This window comes from Gopherus flavomarginatus, chromosome 7 (genome assembly GCF_025201925.1).
Source record: "Gopherus flavomarginatus isolate rGopFla2 chromosome 7, rGopFla2.mat.asm, whole genome shotgun sequence".
Lineage (NCBI taxonomy): Eukaryota > Metazoa > Chordata > Testudines > Testudinidae > Gopherus > Gopherus flavomarginatus.
Genome location: NC_066623.1, coordinates 11,307,655 through 11,331,134, shown reverse-complemented (window position 1 = coordinate 11,331,134; position 23,480 = coordinate 11,307,655). Strand labels below are relative to the sequence as shown.

Here is a 23,480-nt window from a genome sequence, read left to right as displayed (position 1 = left end):
CAGATGCCCGGGAGCGGCCAGCGCATGCGCCGCAGGGAGTGCTAGGCGGCTGAGTCTGGAAAGGAGCCCCGCCCTCCTGGAGGCACGGAAGCGGACGGTGGCTTTACTGGCTCCCTGTTGGCCTAGAAGGTTCTAATCCCCCCACCAAGCCCCTCAACCCAGTCAGCCGGCGGGGGGCATCGCGGCCGCAGCGGTGAGTGCGAGGGGACGGGGCGCGTTGCCGGCCTGAGGAAATTAGCTCCTGCGCAATATGGCCCTGAGAGCGGGCCGAGCGGCGGGGCTGAGGAGAAGGGGGCGGAGCAGCCCTGGAAACGGGGGCTGAGTGCTGCTCGGGGCCCGGACGGGGGGCGCACTGGGGAGAGGCAGGGCGGTGTTTGGGCCGAGGAGGACGCGTGACTGAATGAGAGTAGGGCGGGGGCGGGGTTGGGCCGGCAGTGAAGGGGGAAGCGGTGAGGGTGGCCAAGGGGGGAGGGGCGGGACTGAGAGTTGTGGGGCGGGGGTGATGCGGGCTGTGTACGGGGAAGGGGGGCGGGGAACTGCCACAGGAAATGGTCATTGGCCTCTGAGACCTTAATTCACTCTGAGCCCCAAAGCCGCTCTGCTCCTGACGTCTGTCCTGGCGTGTGCGTCTCCCCGGTGGTTGTTTATAAACAGCGGCCCAGCTGCTGGGGTTATTATAGGCTCCTCCCCCTTTAGGGTTGGGCTTTTTCAGACTGGTGCCCTCAGAGTGAGAGAAGATCAAAGTGAAATATCCCTGACCTCTCCAGTGCTATTAAGCAAAATCTTCTATCAGACACTAAACTCAGTGTGTAATAGTAAAACATCTCTTCTGAGGTAAGAGATGTGCCAGATCTAGTGGGCGAGAGGTAATGTTGTCATTAACTGAAAGCAGCAAGTGTTTCAGAGAGACTCTGCATCTGATGAAGTGGGTTTTAGCTCACAAAAGCTTGTGCCCAAAGAAGTTTGTTAGTCTCTAAGGCAGTACTCCTCATTGTTTTTGCTGATAGAGACTGACACGGCTACCTCTGAAATCTGTTAGGCTTGACTGGGTTGATTTTTTTTTTTTCATAGATTATTAGGGACCTCAAGAGACCATCTAGTCCAACTCCCTGCTCAAAGCATGACCAGTCCCCAAATGGCCCACTCAAGGATTGAACTCACAACCCTGGGTTTAGCAGGCCCTTTCAGTTTGTAGAGGAAACTAAACTGGGGGCTTACTCCAGAGACTTCTCATAGTTGGTCTCTGCAAATTTTTTTTTTAAAAGAGAGTGTCAGATTAAAAAAAGGAGGATTTTCCTAATTTGGAGTGCTCCAGAATACTACTTAAAATTAGGGTGAAATGCTGCACAAAACACTGCAGGGACCATCTTGATTTCTATTCTTCCATAAAGAATAGGTAGAGTTGATAGGTAAAAATACTGTAGGGAGGCTTTTAAAGTGTTTCATTGGAGCACTGAATAAAATGTGTAATAAGGGGATTTAAAGCAGCTTTAAGATAAAACTGAAAAAGGGGATTGGTTTTCAAACAGAAGCTTAACAGGATTTTTGAGGAACTACAGTTTACTACTTGGAAAAACAAAAGATTAGTGGGTAAAAGTAGCCAACAAATTCTATAACTTAAAAAATAAGTTATTTAGGCTAACAAGTTAGAACCTTTTTGAAAGTCAGGCACCCACATTCATATTTAAAGTAACTGTCATTCCTCCATCCTTTAATGTATGTCAGAACTTGTGTGATAACGCAATCAGTTGTTATGAAAGATTTATACGAACTGAAGAGAAAGCAGAGTATGAAGAGAGCTTATCTTTTTACATTCAAATAGTATTCTGAAGTAAGTGAATTTCAGTTGTCGGTACTTCTAGGACAAAGTTGCACAAAATGAAACATCCGTCTCCTGACCAGGGTGGGTGTTTATCTTACAAAAATATCAAGCTGTGTCTTTCCTCTGAAATAGCAGTAGTCCCATCTTAACTGGTAATTGAGTATAATCAGTTTCCTACTACTGGCTTCACTCTTATTTCTTTAAGCATTGACTTTCCCTTTATTTAAGACCTGATGCTGCTCTCAGTGAAGCCAATGGGAGCAGACACTAAGCCATTAAACTCCATTAAAAGCCTAGAGCAGGGGTTTGCACAACAAAGGTTGTGGTGACCTCAGTGCAGCCACCAACTCTTGCTGGTGGCTGCTCTGACAAAATTTCCTAAAATACTTTAGGAAAAACAAATGAATATGCACATATGTTTCCAAATCGTAGGAATTGGTTTTGGTTTTTTTTGTTGTTTTGGTTTTTTTGGCAGCCTCAATAACAAAAAATAATGTACAGTTGTATTTTGGTGCATCTGACCTCTGCTGCCTCTACTTGCCGCCACCCCTCCCCCCAATTTTCTCTAGCTCAGGGGTCACGCGAGCCAGTTTTTGATGGCACGTGGGGCAGGCTGAGCTGCTCAGCCTGCTGCCACTCTTGGGTTCCCGCTGCTGGCCCCTTACTAGCCAGGGTACCGCTGCCGGTCCCTCTCAGCACCCGCTGCTGGCTTGGGGGAAGGAACCCTGGGCTGGTGGTGGGCTGAGACCCCGGTTGGCAAGGAGCCAGCAGCCGAAACCTCCCAGAGCTGGGCCGGGCTAAGCTGCTGAGCCCGCCGCCGCTCTGGGGTTTCCACTGCTGGCTCCTGCCAGCCGGGGTACCGCTGCCAGTCCCATTCAGTGCCAACTGCTGGCCTGGGGGAGGGATAGCTGAGTGGTTTGAGCATTGGCCTGCTCAACCCAGGATTGTGAGTTCAGTCCTCGAGGGGGCCATTTAGGGATCTGGGGCAAAAATCAGTACTTGGTCCTACTAGTGAAGGCAGGGGGCTAGACTCAATGACCTTTTGAGGTCCCTTCCAGTTCTAGGAGATAGATATATCTCCTATTATTATTATTATTATTATTATTACAAGTCAAGTCAAAGCTTTATCTTTCTCTGGAAAATTGTCAACTCCTTTTTATCACAACTCCTAATTTCTAAATTGATCTGTGAAACATTCAGGGTTTCTCTGCTATCTTTTAGTGGGGTTAAGCGGTATCTCCTTACAGTAACGTGGCCTAGCATTTATAATTTTTTGCAGCTTCAAAACTTAAATAGCTTATTAATCTTAGTTGTCTAGAAAACATGTTAAATCAAAGTTTTTTGGTGAAACACAAGTGTTCATAATACATATTTAGCTATTTATGATTATTTTAACTTAAATATGTAGCTTAATAGCCAAGCTGTCAGTTGAGCAAAATACATGTATTTTTTTGTCAGAGGATTCTGTTTTGCTTTCAACTCCTATTCCAGTTGGATGTTCCAAATCTTTGCCACTTTTTGACCTGCCCCCATAACTTCACCAAGAAGAGGAACCAGCCCTCAGCATCAATCAGAAACTGTATAAAACTGTATAAAATAGCATTCTTGCCTTAGACTGTAGTTTCTCAAGTTGAACAATGATGGGAGGAATACCAAAGTGCTGAAAATAGGACAGATTGGATGAGTGAGCCTTTTGTTAGTATTTTTCAGAAATACAAACAAGTACTGAACTAGCATATTAATATCTACTCTATGCTCTCACAAAAATAATCTTACTGGTCTGATTATAGGAAGAAGATTCTTAATGCTGTTTTAAAACAGATGAAATTGACAAGAAAGCTCCTTATATAGTAGCATAACATGATAAAGGAAATAAATCTTTGACACAGGAAAAACAAGGAAAAGCCTACATGGTTGCTCTTTAGTATACACCACTACCTCGATATAATGCGACCTGGTATAACATGAATTCGAATATAATGTGGTAAAGTAGTGCTCCGGGGGGGCATGGCTGCACACACCAGTAGATAAAGCAAGTTCAATATAATGCAGTTTCACCTATAACACGATAAGATTTGTTTGGCTCCCAAGGACAGCGTTATATTGAGGTAGAGGTGTACGTCGTGTTTTCTGTGACTTTAGATGACATTAATACTTAATTCGGGTAGTGATTTTTTTTTTTTTTTTTTTTTTTAGTGCTCATGGCAACAAATGACTGGTGGCATTGGATCAGTAGAGCAAATGTTTAAACTCCTCCATATAATTTGGCCAATACAGGTTAAGACTAAGCATATAACCAATCTTTCAATTGCATGCTTATCTTCAGCAGAGACTACCAATTCTATCTGTAGTATTTGCAATATGGAAAAATATCCACGTACCGTTGGGCTGTCACAACCAGACTTGTTTTTGCTATGCTGAGGGATGCTAAATGTCAGTAGGAAAGACAAAGGCTAATGAGGTGATCGTAGTTCATTATTAACTCACTCATTCTTATACCAGATGGAATCTCGGCATTAGATTTTAAACTTAAAACTTTTGGGGGGATTTTTATCTGGACAGGAAGTGAAAGCGGACAGATGCTGGTGAATGCCCCATGGCCGCGGCTACCACAGTTCATTCATCCACTACGCACCATAACTTGGAAGCTTTCTTTAGGTAAGGAAATTGTCTCAGACTGGCCTATACAACTTATAAAATTGGTCTTTTGTAGTTAATTATGTTGGTTCTATAACTTCATAGTTGTAAAATATCTGGGCATGTTGTATGTCACAATTGCTTTGTTTTCAGTTGTGATTTTATGCATAGTATATTTGTGTCATTACTAATTATAAATTATTTACTGTGTCAGTTTTCTTGTATACTGTAATAATTGATAACATTCTTGCAGAAAGGTAGTGCATGTGTAGAACAACCAGAAGTGATCAAAAGGATACAGTCAACTTAGAAGAAAGATTGTTGTTGTTTTTTGTTAGGAACATCATGCAACAGTAGGATTTACAAGTAATTAATACAAGAATACTGTAACTGAGAGACATTGAGGTTAAAAAAACATTCTCTGGATGCTATCCACAGATTCGGTCGTGTGTTTTTGATTGCTTAACATCAGACGAGTACAACTCCCCAGGTCTTAGATTGTCTTACGTGTGTGAGCAACACCATTTTTCCTGCCCACGTATGGAATCCCTTTATAGACTTTCTTGATCAAGAGCAATGGTACACTTGTGATGGTGTTTTAATAATATGGTATTGATTGTGTAACTTCAGTCCCTGTAATTGTACAGCTAATGATAACTGAGTGCATTCTGAAGGCAAAAAATGGCCCAAGTTTAGAGCTATGCACCTTAAGAGTTCCCTGCTCTATTACAAAACTATTTGCTGAGTGGATGTGATGAGACTAGCTTCTTCGATAGTGCTCTTGGTTTAATTAAAATACTTGTATTAGAATTCTTAAAGAATTCTTAAAGTCCCTCATGGGTTTCCCAGACTTTGCAGGTCAGTTTGTCTTTGGTCGATGACTTCACAGGTCAATTCATCTTCTGGGACTCCTCCCTGCCTTCTGGTTAAGGAATCCTTTCATACATACAGGATGACTCAGCAATGGGATGGATGTTCAAATACCTGAAAGGTGCTGAAGTTAGACAGGAACTTCCACGTTCTTTGGAGGTATGTGTGCATGTGCACCTCTGATTCAAGGCTACCTTGATTATATCACCTGAAAATTAGACTAGTTAACTTCAGTTGTAGAAAATATATTGTAAACTACTTTTAAGAAATAGCTGTATACGTAACATGCATCTTATTTTAGATTTTAGTTAATTCCAGAATGGAACAGAAGGTTCTGTGAATACTAATGTATTAAAGGAAAATAAAAAATAATCTACATTAATGGTGATTTTCCATGATCTATAAGCAATAAACTTTTTTTTTTCTTCTTTTTTTCCCCTCTTCCTTCCAGTTTGTAGTTCTAAATTTGGTATTGCACAACATTGTGATGCAACTATGCAAGAGTTTTAAAATATAGAAGTATATATAATACCAAAACTATATCAGATTCAGAAATAGCTAAACTAAAATAGTATGATAGTTAGTGTAGTAATTACCATATTTTGTTGTTGTCAGCCTGCAGTCTGCATTTCATGTACCATATATATTGGCAGTTACAAGGTACTACTTATTCCACTCTTTGGCCCCACCCTAGCATATGGGGTGTGGTCACAGTCTTGCATTCTCATGATTCCCAACTGCCCAAACAATCCTTGGGGACCAATGGCAGCAGCCACAGTTTACAGCAAGCCTCTGCACCCTACCTCCTCATCTGTACTGGATGTCAAATGTCAGCTTTTGAGCAACTCACCCTTTATGTTTAGAGAAAGGGCATGCACAGTTCTCATAGTTGTATCATTTTAGAAGATGTAGAGTCATGGGAATAGAATTAAAATTTCAGCAGTGTGTAGTAGTTTGAAATTTTGAAGTGAAAATATGTTGCATGCAAAAAGGTGCACTAAAACATAATATTGCAAAGGCAAGCACTCAAAATTTGGAAATGCTGGGATTAAGGTTGCCAGTGTAGCCTTAATTCGGCCCTCCTATGTGATAATTGTAATGCATATGCACATTTTCTTTTCCGTATGTGCTCATGGCAGAGGAATGGTGAGACTCTCTCTGGAGAGTTATCTCTTGGGCACAGACTCTTCTTCTCATTTTCTCCCAATCATGACCCCCCTTCTGCCCTGTCTCTTCCCCACTCCTCATTCGTAGGGCAGTTCTCCTTACCTAGCAAGCCCCAGTTTCTACTCTTGAGGTTTCTTATTCCAGTCTCTTTGTCCAGCCAGGCCTAGTCTCACCCCACTGAACTTCCAGTCCCAGGTCCCCCCAGCCTCCATTCATCACCCACCATCTATGTTCCCTATCCCCATGGTCTCTTTTCCCAAGGCTCCTCATCTATTATGTGTCATGTCTCCCTTCTCCTTACCCAGCCAGTCATTGTCTCTCTGATGCTTTTTCGGATTTTGGTCACCCTGCACACGAGTGCTCATCCAGTTACAATCTACCACACCAAATTTGGCTGTTGTCCCTCTGCATTCAAATTGAGATCTCCTCTTCCATCCTGCCTGGGCCCAGCAATGATGTCATTGAGAGTTAGTCTATGCTATCAGTTATGGTGTCCAGCCTGACCTGCAGCAATCTTGTGCAACAATATCAAGGAAAGTCCTGCTCAGCTCCAAGCTGGGGCATGCGATCAAAATCGTAAGGGAGTTTAACTGTGAAGCTCTAGCAGGTCTCTGAGTGTGTGTAAGATGCAGTTTGTCAAAGGTCTATAACTTGGCCAAACCTGGGCAGATTTTCACAGAAATAACAAGACACATCCTTGAAACAAAAGACTCCCCCTTCCAAATGAAAGTCCCTTGTGCAAAGCATGTGGTTGCTTATCAAAGATGATGATGCTGGAAATTAACGTGGGAAAGCATGTTTTCCCTATGCCTTATTCTTAGAAATAGCTGAGCTGTTTTGGCATTTTTTTCAAAAAATTCAGCTGGAGAAAGACATCTGGCATGGAAAATTTCATCCCAGGCAGTATAAAGTTGTCAAAGTTACAAGGAACCAAAACCAGGATCTTATAATGGGACACTGCCAATTCTGCCTATAATATCAAAATACTAACTTTAATGTTATACTGCAGATCCATTTAGTGATTCTCTGAACAGTTGTTAAATTGGTCAGTTAGATGACTGTCTGACATAATGGTCTGAATAGTGAAGCAATACGTTAAGTGTATATTAACATGAGCTAGTATGCTGTTCTTCTTTAAAATTGTAAAAATCAAATTCTTGATTAGATTTGAAACACTCTTTTCTGTTAGATCGGAAAAACTTACTATTTAGTCAGTTAAAAAGACAAAACTTCAGTTATATCTCCCAATTTATTGTGACTTTAGTCACCATTTCTTTTTTTAACATGGTTTTCCTCTCCCTATTGCTGTGTGAATACTACACAACAGGAAACTTAAGTACAGTGAAACGGAAGGTACAAAGAGCAGAATACTTATCTCATCTTTCAGTTATAGTAATCTAGGTGGTGAAACAATAGTAGATGGAAGAAATAGTTGTATGAGACTGTTCTTGGACCTGATTACCTTTCAAACTTGTATTATGAAACGCATGCATGGGGTCGGGGAGGGCATACTTCTGAATTAATCATTTAAAGTATCTGAGGAGTTTCTTACCTTTCTTTGTATTGTCTCATGTTCTTTGTGTTTTTGCCATGTAAATATGATCATAGTTCACCATATTTTTTAAAGTGGATTTACTGCTTCTGAAAGTTGCTGGATGATTTCTCTGGGGACTGAAGTCCTCTAGCTACAAAGCAAACAGTAGTGATGCTGGTCGTAGTGAGATATCTCTTCATAGAACTACACCTCTACCCGGATATAACGTGACCCGATATTACACGAATTCTGATATAACACGGTAAAGCAGTGCTCCGGTCGGGGCTGCGCACTCCAGCAGATCAAAGCAAGTTTGATATAACGCGGTTTCACGTATAACATGGTAAGATTTTTTGGCTCCTGAGGACAGTGTTATATCGAGGTAGAGGTATTGTTAGAATGCTCTTTCCCACTGGTAACCCCCTGCGTTGAACATACCTACTTCCTGTTCTTCAAAGTGGTGTGACCCTTCAGTCTTGTTGAGCTCCTTACTAACCCTGGAAAATCAGGTAGCATCAGTAGTGGAAAATGTCATCTTTCAGTTTTCTAGAAAACTGTCATTTTCTCTCAGAATTTGGATCACTGCAGCCAGATCTTTAGGTTTTTTCATATTCTAGATGCCTTAAACTAATTCTGACATTAAATATGAAAGCTTTTTAGACATACTATATTGGGGAGAATACAGCTACCCATCTCCTCAGTGGACTAGGATACCATAAACACATCATTTGTGTGTCATAGTCTTTGTTTGCTCCCAGTCTGCTTCTGTTGCCAGTTTAAAGTCATCTTCTTAATCTTCAGAGCCCTCAGTGTAGCGGGAGCTGCCTATAACATTGACCATATGTCCATCTAAGATCCTTCCTTCCTTTTTGATGAAGCTCCATCATATCTAAAGCCTTCATGCTCATTCTGTCTCTGGCCTCTGCTGAAGTGGCTAACAAGGATGCCAGTTATGATGTGGGCATGTGATCTATTAAGATTCAGACTTGACCGCCAACTCATTTGGGGCCATACTGTTAGTCCATTTTCTTCAGGGAATGGTGGGGTACACACAGTTTTACCCCACTCCTCCTGCTTGGCAACATGAAGCTGCAGCTCTAATGCAGCTGGGAATTTAGGCATCCAACTGCCATTGGCTTGCCCCAGCTACCATTTGTGCCTTTGAAAATCTCCCTGTAGGTCTCCAAACCATAGGGATATTGGAGGGATATAAGCCAATAATATTAGGAACCTGGAAGTTCCTGAAAAGGTAAAAGTACATCAGATGTGGTTGGATGTTGACACATCCTTAGTAAAGAGAAGGTGCTTACTGGGCTAAGAATTACCTTCCATATTTTAATCGATTTTAAAAAAACTTCTTATAAAGTTCCTGGACTAAAAGGAGAAAGAATGGGTTTGTTGTAGCCATGTTGGTCCCAGGATATTAGGCAGACAAGGTGAGTGAGGTGGGTATCTTTTATTGGACCAGTAAAAGCTTGAAAACTTTTCTCTCTCTCTCTCTTGCCAACTGAAGGTATTACCTCACACATCTTGTCTTTCTAAGAAAAAAATTAAAAAAAAAACCCTTTTTCCCCTAGACCGTCCTACAGACAAGCAAAAAGTTAAGCTTTTCATCACTGAGATTAATTCTCAGATTTCTATAGTACCCTGTAAACTGCAAAATACTGGGTGAGAATTGTTTAGTTTTCATAGACATTATTTGTAGAGAAGTAAGAGTTGACATTCAGTCAGAATCTTTTATCTGTGGCATACTGATAAACCCACTAGAGATTGTATTAATGACTTCTTGGATTAACATGCTTTGGTTTGCATTCTGTTTAATTTACACTTCTTTATATATTTTAAACTGTAATATGTACTGAAGTCTGGTCCATAGAGTTCAGTACACCTTTACCCTGATATAATGCTATCCTCGGGTGCCAAAAAATCTTACCATGTTATAGGTGAAACTGCGTTATATCGAACTTGCTTTGATCCGCCGGAATGTGCAGCCCTGCCACCCGGATCACTGCTTTTACTGCATTATATCTGAATTTGTGTTATATCGGGTTGTGTTATATCAAGGTAGAGGTGCATAACCTTGAATAACTCCATTTTCATGAGAAATGGGGAATTGAACTCCCTCTAATCCCAAGGACTTATCAAGTTTGATAGTTTTTGTTTCTTGACTCCTGTGAAGTCAGATTCAAATATTTAACAAGTTTGCTTGAATTGTGAGTGCTTTCATCTGTTAAATGTCTAGAACTAGTTTTGGAAACTGACAGAAGGCCATAATATCTTCAGGAATTGGTTAGCACTGGAAAAATCAAAGTAGGAAGGTCCCTTTTAAAGGAATTTGTAATGGGACATAATCTATGCATGACACTTTCATTTCACGTTCATGCTGTCATATACCTAGCTACAATACGTACTGGCCTTTATGTGGTTACATATTATGAAAATGTAAAATGCAAACAAATCACAATTAAATATGTCCTTTTAGACTAACTTCATTGCTTTTTTATGGTTAATTTTTTTATTGATTTATTTACAGAGATTGTGTAGGCTTCTGAATATGACATGCATCACAGGGTTTCCAATAGAATTATGCAGTTTTACAATTTGTCAAAGTGCAAGACTAGATAGTACAAAACTACAAAGACATAACAATTTAAGGTAAATTTTATGGTAGGCCAATAGGAGAGCTCTTTCATTGCTAATAAAACTAATTTGTTTGAATCATATGCTGTAGCAATTTAGATTAAACCTATAAACAGGCACAAATGTATTGTTGCCTTATGTATGCTGTCCTGTGATAGTGGAATTCTTAACAGCAAGTCTCTAACCATAAGGTAAATCCTTTCTGAAACCTCACTACCCATAAGAAATGAGTCGGTAGTATCTTTCTTTTTATAGTTTTAAAAAAAGCAACCCTGAAACCATGAAGTTATGCACATGCCTAAAATGAATTACCAGTTCCTTGTTTTTCTGTAGCTCTTATCCTCATTCCTTGCTGCCCAACTAAATTTAACCTCGCAACAAATTTACAAGCTGATTTCTTTTTGTGAAGTATATAGTACATTTTTTGTGTGCTATAAAACTTGAGGATTGCAACACTTCGCATGTCAGAAGCATTGAAGTTCTAGGTTATGTGATTCAAAAGTTATCTTGTGGGTTCATCCACTTTGTTTGATCAGTGTCTCTTGCCTTGCTTTTATGTGCAATAGTACTTTGTGCATTTGTCCTTTTTCTAAAAAGGAACGTGGGTGAAAGTAGTCATTCGGAAGTGCATTGAATTAGATTTACCCGGACAAGTTGTTCGGTAGTTTGGGGATGATCCTTCCTCAGACTTCACAATCCAGTGGCATTTAATTTTCCTGTATAGACAAGCTTTAATACAGATGAACAATTTAAAGTGGATTGATTAATCCACATTAACTCTGTGCAAGTGTCAAGACAGGATTTAAAGTGATCTTAACTTGATTCACTGAATTAGTCATTTTAATGCTAAACACTATGTGGACACTCTTACTCAATGCAGTTAACTAATCCACTTTAAATTCACCCCTTTAATCGATTTGGATTATTTTTTGCTAAGTGTCCCTATTTTGACAAGCCCTATTTTGCCATATTGGCTAAAAGAATAAGATAAAAAGTGGCATGGCATTTCACAGGTCCATCGGTTTGGGAAAAAATACAGTATACCTTAAACTATAACAAAGACAAATATGCTCTTAGAAATTACTAATGGACTCACTAGTTTGAGCCTTCTTAGTTAAACCTGCATATGATTAAATTTATTTATTGTATTTATTTTTGTAGAAGGCAGTTGGTGGTATACTTGCATGAAATACTGTCAAAGGAAACTGCCCTTGGGTAGCTCATCTGGACCTAGGAAACTTGGTTTCATTAGTGGTTACAGAGCATACCATATATGTGGAAATGAGACTCTGGCTACTGTATGTACATTGTATCTAGTGCGGAGACATTTTGTATGGTAGTCAGATATACTTAGGCTTTGCTAACATGTCTCTTTTTTTGTTTTTGTGATATTCTGTACTTTTCTTAGAGATCTATTGTACTTGAAAACGTACAGAAAGCTTTGTACCTTCATTACGTCACAACACTCTAGTAACTGAAATTGTTTGCTCTCAAAATGAAGAGAATCAGGCAGACTGTTAAAACTGAGAATCCAATTCTCCAAGCATCACAAAGATCAAAAAAGCAGAAAACTTTTTTCTATGGATCATCATTTGGCAAGTCTCGCCTGCAAACCTTGATGGACTGGGGAACCCTGCCACTCCATGTAGTTTTACATATTTTTCAGTTCCTGCCTTTAGTAGATCGAGCACGGGCATCTTCTGTTTGCCGAAGGTGGAATGAAGTTTTTCATATACCTGACCTGTGGAGGAAGTTTGAATTTGAGCTTAACCAACCAGCTACTTCTTATTTAAAGTCGACTCACCCTGATCTCATTCAGCAAATTATCAAGAGACATGCTGATGATCTGCAGTATGTCAGCTTCAAGGTAAAGATAGGAGTGGAGGCTTGTTTTGTCACTTTTCAGGACAATTATGTTTGGATGTCTGTAAATGGTATCACATCTCCATCCAAAAACCTTTTTATTTATTTTTATTTTTTAAAGAATAAATTGGGTATGACTATTGAATGCATGGAAAGTTATATTCAAAGATGTTTGCAGCAATTTTTTTTCAGAAGGAAGCAGTTGCTAAGATTATGTACTTCCTATACATGCACAGTATCTACTTCACATGATTTTCGTAGCCTGTTGTATTTAATTTAGTGTATTCAAAAAAAAATATTTTGCACAACTTTGTCATAATTTTTTGTGCTTAAAAATTACAAGGCCAGTATTGTCGGTGGAAGTATACTGTGTGGATAGGATGTCAATCCTAGTCTTAGAGTTTTTGTTATAGTGGTACTAAGTCAGAGATGGGCAAACTTTTTTGCCTGAGGGCCACATCTGGGTATAGAAAATTGTATGGTGGGCTATGAATGCTCTCAAAATTGGGGTGGGGGTGAGGGCTCTCTCTGGGGGTATGGCATCTGGGTTGGGGCCAGAAATGAGGAGTTCAGGGTGCGGGAGGGGCTCTGGGCTGATATGGGGGGGTGAGGAGTGTGTGAATGAGGCTCTGACTGGAGGTGCAGGCTCTGGGGTGGAGATGAGGGGTTTGGGGTGCAGGAAGATGCTACAGGTTAGGGATGAGTGCTTTGGAGGGCAGGAGGTGACTCAAGGCTGTGGCAGGAGGATGGGGCACTGGGGAGGGCGTGTCTCAGGCTGCAGGCTCTGGCCAGTGCTTACCTCAAGCACTCCTGGAAGCAGCGGCATGTTCCTTTTCCGGCTCCTATGCAGAGGCGCAGCCAGGCTTCTCCCCCAGCCAATGGGAGCTGTGGGGGCAGCATGCGGAGAAGAGCCCACTGGCTGTCTCTAGACATAAGAGCTGGAGGGAGGACATCTGCTGCTTCCGGGTGCCACGCTTAGCGTCTCCCAATGCAGCCTGTAGTTTGCCCACCCCTGCACTACGTACTCTACAAACTAATTCTCAGCTTCTGGGAGGGAAGGAGGTAAGTAGTATTTTCTACCTCTTAAACATGTCGAAATTAAAGCAGAGATGTAAAGGTCCCATCCAATCGCAAAGAAAATGTAATCAAAATAGTATATCTAACTACATATGTTAAAGGATATCACAGAACTTTTTATATGCTGCACATGGATATTGAGGTGACTGAGAAACATTAATATACAAGAAACAGCATGGTTTACACACACAGGTGTTAAGTTTGTGTTCAGAGTACTACCTTAACATACTCCTCCCTTTATTCGGGCATTGGACCATTCAGATAACATAGCTTGTCTTTGAGATATACTACTCAAAGTATAGCAATTACGTAGATAGAATCTACACTGGAAGATGGGCTTAATTACATTTGGGGATTATAATGTTGTAACCAGGTCCCCTTAGATGGGTGAATTTATAGTGTAAAATAGCCCTAAGTTTGTGAACACCACAGAGGTGGAGCTGATGTCAAAGTCAGGATTAAACTCAGAAGTTTCTCCCTCCTAACACTGTCATTAGTAATTTTCTTTTTTAGTTACCTTCAGCGTTCTTGTGATGCAGTTCTGTAGTAGTCCATGGTTAATATTTTAATAAGTTATTTTAAGTACATGTAGCTACTTCACGTAGTACAACTGATTTGCCTCTTAATATGTCATCAGAATAGTGATCCAGATAAGAATATGTAGCTCATATCTTAAAAGCTCTTGACAAAGGAGGTAGGTATCACCCTATTTTACAGATGTGGAAACTGAAGTACAGATGTAAAGAGGCTTTGCCAAGGTCTTCCAGCAGGTCAGTGGCAGAGCCAGGAATAGAACCCAGGTCTCCTGGTTTCACTAGGCTACAAAGTGTGTAATGTGGACCACTTTGCTGCCTTACTTTTATTTATCCTGTTTTTAGACCAGAATAAACCCCAAAAGTCTGACAGTTGATAATTATGAAGAAGAGGCATGAACTATGAAATTATGGTATGCGTTAACCTGCAATTCAATACTAGTCATGCTTGCAAATTGAGATGTTGATAAAGAAAGGCAGAGATGAGACAAATCAAAGATAGATGGATAGCCTTAAGATGTTTGGTGTTATCAAGACTGTCAGAACATGGTTTATCTGATAATCACACAGTGTAATAAGTGGTTGTTTGTAGGCAAGTACTTTTCATGACTCTTTGCTGCCTTCAAATTATTAGCTGCTTAATAAGCTTCACATTTCTTTCTTGGAGCAAATAAAAATTAGTATAGGGCAATCTACTAGTTTAAAAAAAAACCCAAAAAACTGGTGCTACTCTATTTTGGATATTAAATATATTTTATCATGCTGTTGACTTTCTAGGAAGCAATACAAAATGACTTCAGTGTTTTAAAATTGTCTTCTAGGTTGATAGTAGTACTGAGTCTGCAGAAGCTGCCTGTGACATCCTTTCTCAATTGGTGAATTGTTCTATCAAGACATTAGGTTTGATTTCAACAGCGAAACCAAGTTTTATGAATGTCTCCAAGGTAATGTCCTATGGACTCTCAAATTTTACCTTGCTAGATAGTGTAACAAATCATTTAATATCTAAGCATGTTAAACTATGTAGATATTATTGAATTAAAAAAGTAATTTTTACAAACCCAACACTTTAATTTTAAAGTACACAAATGCACAAAGTTCTGTTTTTTGCCATATATTTCTCTAAACACTCATTTTCATGTTTGTATTTTAAAGTGTGATATAGATTTGACAACACTTCATTCTCAGAACTTTTTGCCCAGCTGATACTGGCTTCTAAAAAACTAGTATCTATATATCCATGACTCTGGGTCATGTGATCTTAATTACAGGACTTAAATGAGTCTTAAGCCTGTGCTGAAGCATGGTGCTTAATCCAGATTTGGAACATCTGGGAAGCAAATGCATGGCACAAGACTACAGCTGTCCGATAAATCACTCTTAACTCATGCGATTAAATAAAAAATTAATGGTGGTTCAAAAAATTAATCATGATTAATCACATTGTTAAACAATTTAATACATTTCAGTTGGTATTCTATGGTTGTATGTTTTTCTACATTTTCAAATATATCTATTTCAATTACAACACAGAATAAAAAGTGTACAGTGCTCACTTTATATTTTTTATTACAAATATTTGCACTGCAAAAATGATAAATAGTATTTTTCAGGTCACCTCATACAAGAACTGTAGTGCAGTCTCTTTATCATGAAAGTGCTCCGTACATATGTTTTGTTTTGTTACATAACTTCACTCAGAAACAAAGCAATGTTAAACTTTAGAGCGTACAAGTCCACTCAGTCCTAATTCTTGTTCAGCCAGTCATGAAGAAAAACAAGTTTATTTACATTTACGGGAGATAATGCTGCCCCCTTAATTACAGTGTCACCTGAAAGCGAGAACAGACGTTCGCATGGCACTGTTGTAGCTGGCGTCACAAGATATTTATATATCAGATGCGCTAAAGATTCATATGGCTCTTCACACTTTGGCGATTGTTCCAGAGGACATGCTTCCATGCTGATAACGCTCATTTAAAAAAAGCATTAATTAAATTTGTGACTGAACTTCTTGGGGGAGAATTGTATGTCTCCTGCTGTTTTACCTGAATTCTGCCATATATTTTTTGTTACGGCAGTCTCGGATGATGACCCAGCACATGTTGTTTAAGAACACTTTCACTGGAAATCTGACAAAATGCAAAGAAGAAACCAATGTGAAATTTCTAAAGATATCTGCAGCACTTGACCCAGGATTTAAGAATCTAAAGTGCCTTCCAAAATCTGAGAGGGGTGAGATGTGGAGCATGCTTTCAGAAGTCTTAAAAGAGGAATAGTCTGATGCAGAAACTACAGAACCCAAACCACCAAAAAAGAAAATCAACCTTCTGCTGGTGGCATCTGACTCTGATGAAAATGAACATGTCTGTCCACACTGCTTTGGATTGTTATCGAGCAGAACCTGTCATCAGCGTGAATGCATGTCCTCTGGAATGGTGGTTGAAGCATCAAGGGGCATATGCATAGGTGGCGTGTGGAGCGCCACTCTGGGGAGGCTAGTCCCCAGCTCTGCCCCTTCCGTCCATGGCCAGAGCCATGAGACCCCTTCCCCTCCTTGGCTAGAGGAGCCCCAGATCAGCTGCAGCCCAGAGCTCCCCCTTATCTCACACACGCACACCCAGGCCAGGCCAGGCTGGCAGAAGCCCCAAGCGAAGCCTGGAGGAGCTCGGGGCTTGCTGTGATAATGCTTCACTTTCCCTCCCCAGACCCAACCTGCCCATGGCCCAGGGGAAAAGCATCCATAGAAGACACTTTTTGATATGCCCATGCAGATTCTGGGGTGGCTGAGGAGCTGATATGTGCCTCCTCTCCCACCCTGGAACCTGCATGGGGCATAATAAAGCAAAAACTTCACCACCAAACCATGCAGCCAGGAGTCCAGTGGCCGTGGCCGCACTGGGGGAGGCAGAGCTTCCCATAGCCTATTATCCCGCCGCCTATGGACATATGAATCTTCAGCACATCCGTCATGTAAATATCATGACGCTGGCTACAACGGTGCCATGCAAATGCCTGTTCTCGCTTTCAGGTGACATTATAAACAAGCAGCAGCATTATCTTTGGCAAATGTACATAAACTTGTTTGTCTGAGTGATTGACTGAACAAGGAACAGGACTAATTGGACTTTGTTTTATTTTTGAATGCAGGTCTCTTTGTATATAATTCTACATTTGTAAGTTCAACTTTTTCATGATAAAGAGATTGCACTACAGTACTTGTATTAGGTGAATTGAAAAATACTATTTTTTTTTACAGTGCAAATATTTGTAATAAAGAATAAGTGAGCACTGTAAACTGTATTGTTATAACTGAAATAAAAATATTTAGAAATGTAGAAAACATCAACAAATTTTTTTTTTAACAAAAATCATGATTAATCACACTGTGAAACAATAGAATACCATTTATTTAATCGCTTGACAGCGCTATTCAGGACTCCAGAATTGTAGTGGTATGAATCAGATCTCCAGAAGTGAGGTGCTACAATACTTAATTTTACATATGTAAGTATATCCTTCCCTTTTTTCCTCTCAGTGAGCTAGGGTTCAGTTATCACTCCATCAAATGTTAGTCCTGAGAGATCTCAGTTCTGTTTCTTGATGAATTTTTTTTTTCTTAATTTGGTATTTTTACTTACTGGTATTGTGTAGCTACTTCAAGCTCTTCATTGTTCACTTTTTTTTTTTTCTCGAAAAGAGGGGAAATGAGGAAGAGGGCAGAACTGCTTGTGTTCACTGTAAGCATTAAAATAACTCCTAGTTTGGGAATAAGTACTGTATTCTTTATTACATAACTTAGGGAATTGATTTAAATAAGAATTTATAATTACACTAATTATTTTACCCCTTCAGCCCATGTAAGACCAAACTAATGGTTCTACCTTGAGCCATAATTTCAATCAACTATGCTATGGATATAACAACATTAAATGTCCATTGAAGGATAACTTCCACCCCCCACCCTTGCTTTCTCTGAACAGGCTCATTTTGCATCAGCACTGACAGTAGTTTTTGTAAACTCCAAGTCTTTATCATCCATCAAAATTGATGACACACCAGTTGATGATCCATCTTTGAAAGTTCTTGTTGCTAACAATAGCGATACTCTAAAACTGCTAAAAATGAGCAGCTGTCCTCATGTGTCACCGGCTGGTGAGTAGTAAATCTGTTTGTTTTTTAAAAAGGAAGTAGTAATGCAATAGTTACTGTTGAGGATGCATTTCTGTTAACTTGTTTTCAGGTACTTAACATTTGGAGTAAATTATTCTTCTACTTAAAATCTTTCATGCAAATTCTCAGTTCAAATATGGTACTTAAACCTTCCACTTGACTAGTCTCAGTTGTCTAGAGCGTGGGAAAATGTGGTCTTTTAATGTCAAGCATTTTTGGAGTAATCATAGTGAAAGGAAAGCAGAATAGTATTGATATACCTTTCATATTACTTTAAATTTTTCTGGTTTTATTCCTGTTTTTGGGATTCGTCCATGCTTTTTCAATCATTCTAATGCTTTGTTTTACTTCTGTAAAGAATTAAATTTTAGATTTAAAAAATGTAAACCTTCCGTGCACTTAGCCCAACATAAAAGCAAGTACTTGTTTATATATAGTACTGTCTCTTTCTGTAACATAAGTATAAAGGACATGACTCTTGCTGTGTGAAGAAATTTGCTTGAAATAATGAAGTTGTAAGTATTAAAATTCATGAACTGCTCATAGCATGCACAGTATTTTCTAAACTAATCAACTTCTGTTCTATAACATACTCAAGCTAACATGAGCATGTACAGTACCTGTATCTCTGTTCATTGAAAAAACGTAACTTTGTCGCTTTGTTGTTAAAAATCAAGTAATGTAGTGCAAAAGAAGCTTTAATACAAATTTGTGGTGGGAAATAGATAACATTGAATTTTCTGAATTATGTAAGGCATTGTAAATATTATGCATTTATGTATGGTCATAACTTTATCAATGACACACTGCATATTCTGAGTCTAAAAACATCTTAAAGTGACTTAACAAAGTTTGAGCCTCTGTTTTTCTCAACATAAATATTAAATGAATTCAGTTGTGTATTGAGGCTTTTGAATGCCTGTTCAGTTGCTGTTTGCACAACTAAAAATCAAACTATATTCTTAAATATCATTACTAGTTAAAGCTTCTGTGGACCAGATTGTTCCCTTAGTAACAGATGTACAACTCGTTTTCTTCAGTTTATGCCTCTAATACTTGTCCCTATTCATTGCATTCAGTGGCTTTTTACAAGTATGACAATGAAATTTGGTAAGCAGTTCTGTTGGTATACAAATAAGCTAAAATTCAGTGCACACTGTCACAGACATAGGCACATTCTAGGACTAACAGCAGTAAAAAGCAGTAGGAGGAAAATAATCACTAAAATAAGCAGATACGAACGCACAAGAGAAGCAGAACCGTGGAGAAGGAAGATTCTATATTTATTTAGCCATTTTTCACAGTAGAGCTTCATTTTATATTTTACACTAACTTCTTTAATTAAAAGATTTGTTTGACAGCATTAGGGGTGCCATCAAATATGAACTATTATAAAGCTGACAGCTTTGAAGTTTTTCACAACCTACAAAACCAACCTTTTCTATTATCATTGCTTTTCTGGAAATATTAGACATTGTTCTAGAATATGGGTATGCCAAAAAGAATAACACATGGTTTAGTGGTTTGAATAAAATATTTTAATTTAAGCTAAGTATACAAACATACTGTACTTTATAAAAGAAATAAATATATGCAATTTATGTATTTCAATTGTTTTGTCTTAGGAATTCTTTGTGTTGCTGACCAGTGTCATGGCCTTAGGGAACTGGCTTTGAATTATTACATACTAAGTGATGAACTGCTCCTGGCTCTTTCAAGTGAGAAACATGTTAACCTTGAACATCTTCGCATAGATGTTGTGAGTGAAAATCCTGGACAAATTGAATTTCATACTATTAAAAAGCAAAGTTGGGATGCACTTGTTAAGCACTCCCCCAAAGTCAATATTGTGATGTACTTCTTTTTATATGAAGAGGAATTTGATGCATTTTTCAGAGAAGAAACTCCTGTTACGCACCTTTACTTTGGTCGTGCAGTAAGCAAAGCTATGTTAGGTCGTATTGGAATGAACTGCCCCAGGTTGATTGAATTGGTGGTGTGTGCTAATGGACTTCAGCCACTGGATGATGAACTCATTTGCATTGCTGAACGCTGTAAGAACCTAACAGCGATGGGCCTCGGTGAATGTGAGGTTACCTGTAGAGGTTTCATTGAGTTTGTAAAGATGTGTGGAGGGAGACTCACCCAACTTTCTATTATGGAGGAGGTACTAATTCCAGATAATGATTACAACCTGGATCAAATTCATTCAGAAGTCTCCAAACACCTTGGAAGAATGTGGTTCCCTGATATGATGCCTACTTGGTAAACTAGCTATAGAAAGTATTACTATATTGTCAAAACTGGTTAGATCAAGATGTTGCTTACTATGCAAATAAGAAATTATAAAAGTAAAGCATCAAAACTTAATTTTACATTTCTCAAGTTTAATGAACTGCATGTAGGCTAAAATGAAGTGTTTGACAATGTTAGATTCAATTAGAAAATAGAATCTCGTATGCTTAACAATAGATACATTGAAAGGATGTCTGTGAGTTAGAGATATTTCTTCCTCCAATTAAATTAAGCACATTCATTTGGCCTCTGTTCAATTAAATTGTTCCATTAAACACAGTTAGTACAAAGTTTTTTTAAGGTGTTCATCTTTCTGATGTGGTTAAAGGGAGTCTGAAGCTAGTCTGCTTGATAGGGAGTTAAATGGAACTTTCAGGTAAACTATTACTTGCATTGTTTATCCACTTGTTCACTAATCTTTTGTTGAACATGTAGAACAAACACTTTGTATCATAATAGCAAACTGAAATAGTTTAGCTTATTAAATCTGTTTTAATATGCATGTATACAGGTGTTTGAGTATTGTGGCAAATTAAGGACTTATGCTGCGATAAAGAAAAAGCTTTTTTTATTTTAACTTGCACTCTGGACTCAATTTTCACTTTATCAGTAAGTTATTCCATAAAGATAGTGTTTTATAATTCATTGTTTCTCTTCCTATGTACTGACTTAACTGTACAGAAAAAAACAAACCTTGTTAAAATTGATGTACCTAAAATAATTCATGTTTCAATTCTTGGCTAAGCAGTGAAGCACTTTAGTAACTGTATATAAGAAGTAGTAGCTCTTTCATTTGAGAAAGTGTATGCTTTTATCTTTAAGACCATTTTTTTTATCTTAAAGACTAAACTGTCAGGATTCTGGCCCATGCTCCCTTCACAAAGGGTCTATTAAGATGTCCCAAAATGGTGACGGTTGTTTTCCTTTTCCTGGTGTAGAGATGGCTATGATATCTCAGTGACACTAGCACAGAAGTATGCTGGTAGGGAGGAAGGTGTGATTGGGATGTACCAACTGGATGCAGTTATTTTCCCACCTGACACACAATTAAAAGTTTAGAACAACCAAAGCTTTCCTAATGCCAGGGGCCAAACTGGCCCCATTAAACCCTGGGAATTGGGGAGCCTCAGCTGTGCCTCATAGAACTCTATCCTAACCACTAAATCCTCCTAGAGTGAGTGTCGGGGGCTGATCCTGTTTTCATTAAGTAAGCAAGACTTGCAACCTAAGTGAGTGTCCTGCCTGTTTTAGGACTGTAGGATTGACTTGTTGCATATCTGCACTAAAGAATCCCGTGATGAAGGCAATCTTTCTTTTACTTGAAATGGGGTAAAGGTTGTTAGTACAAAGTAGAACATGTTTGTTTTTTGTGATCCACTTTTATACACTAATAAATTTGTAGTGCATTGTACCATAGTTTGTCTATTTACCTGCTTGTAGCAGCAAATCAGAGATGTGTGCATTTGGTGTGGATTGTCATATCAAAGTAAAAGCCAAGTAGAGTCACTTCCTTTGTTAACCTAACTTCTCTGTTGTACAAATAATTTTGGGTTAGGTGTTGGCTAACTCCTCCATTCCCTCAAACACAATAATTTGAAAAGTTATACACAACATAAAATAAGAGATTGTTTGGACAAAACATGTATTTAAATTGATCAATAATGAGTTTGTAAAAACTACATAAGACAAATATTGTAGAAAAGACTGTGTAATATCACTTGTTAACCAAGCAGTTCATAAGTGGTAAATTTATATAATCTAAATTGGTTCCAAATATTATTTTGATGAGGATTTTTGTAATTTTTGTTTAAACTGTAAATTTAATAAACTGATCTAACCTTCCCACTGATTTTGAAGAAAATTTATATTGGTTTTAATGAAAATAGTTAAAAGGCAACATTTTTAGAATAAGTTACAGTGAAGGTAAACATACATAGGAGTACATATGGAAGGGAATCAGGTTGCTGTTTTATGTTTTTTGTTTGTTTGTTTTTGAGAAGGGAGGTTAATAGTAGGGGAAGACTGTGTTTCTTTGTTTGTTAGTTAATATAGCTGCATTATTATCTGAAATGTCAACCTGGGTACATTCTCATCCTTAAAAGGACTTTATTTTCCTCATCTGTCATAGTTTTGGGAACTGGAAAGAGCTGACTTTCTCTAATTGTGGGGTTTTGGTCATCTTGTGCTTCCTCCTTTAGTTACAGTTCAGCAGCTGGGAGTGCCTCAAATCCTGAAACTGAAATATACATATTAAAATGGCGCTTGCTCAAAGTTGACCTTTTGTTAACAATGTTTTATGCAGCATAGAAACACTTACGATAGCAGTAAAAATTAATGCAGGTGTCTTAGTTGTATATATTTAAGTATCTTCATAACCCTCCTCTATCGCTCCAGCAAAAAAGTAACTAAAATACCTCAAAACTTTGCTTTTTCCTAAAACTAGTTGAAACAAGGTTTCATGTTTAAAGGCTGCTCTCATAAAGGATTTGTAATGATTGCTGTTTTGAACTCTGATTTCAAGGGTGTGTAACATGACTGCTTTTAACCCCACTGGCCTCAATCTGTCAGTTGATTAGCTCACACATTTTTAATTAAACATTAACAAAACTGGTTAAACAGATTTGCCTCCCCAAAAGAGTTTTTATTTACCTACATCTTTTTTTATCAAGGCATTTTTATCTTTTGAATTTTCCAGCAATCTAGTGAAATAATAGTCCTATATGTTTAAAAAAACTGCCCATATTTGATTACATCATAAGGAAGCAAGCATACTCTTTTGGATATCGGAATAGTATGGTGGCCTGAGTTCTGTCTCTGGTTCTTGTGCGCTCACTGAGGTGCTGTCATGAGCTAATGCCTATCATTCTAG

General features: G+C 38.6%; 1 protein-coding gene across 4 annotated transcripts; it reads left to right on the top strand.

Moving 5' to 3' along the window:
• The first annotated feature begins 51 nt into the window (after nucleotides 1-51).
• Nucleotides 52-22,453, top strand: LOC127055358 (F-box/LRR-repeat protein 21-like). 4 transcript variants are annotated; one of them, XM_050962255.1, is made up of 7 exons: nucleotides 52-197; nucleotides 4,385-4,480; nucleotides 5,411-5,488; nucleotides 12,079-12,537; nucleotides 14,965-15,087; nucleotides 18,127-18,298; nucleotides 19,942-22,453. In XM_050962255.1, exons 4-7 carry the CDS (start codon nucleotides 12,166-12,168, stop codon nucleotides 20,583-20,585), a joined length of 1,311 nt encoding a protein of 436 aa, XP_050818212.1. In that variant the 5' UTR covers nucleotides 52-197; nucleotides 4,385-4,480; nucleotides 5,411-5,488; nucleotides 12,079-12,165; the 3' UTR covers nucleotides 20,586-22,453. The 4 variants fall into 4 exon arrangements, with proteins under 4 accessions (XP_050818212.1, XP_050818211.1, XP_050818210.1 ...); XM_050962254.1 differs by having other exon boundaries at nucleotides 5,349-5,488; XM_050962253.1 differs by lacking the exon at nucleotides 5,411-5,488 and having other exon boundaries at nucleotides 52-193.
• The last annotated feature ends 1,027 nt before the right edge of the window (nucleotides 22,454-23,480 follow it).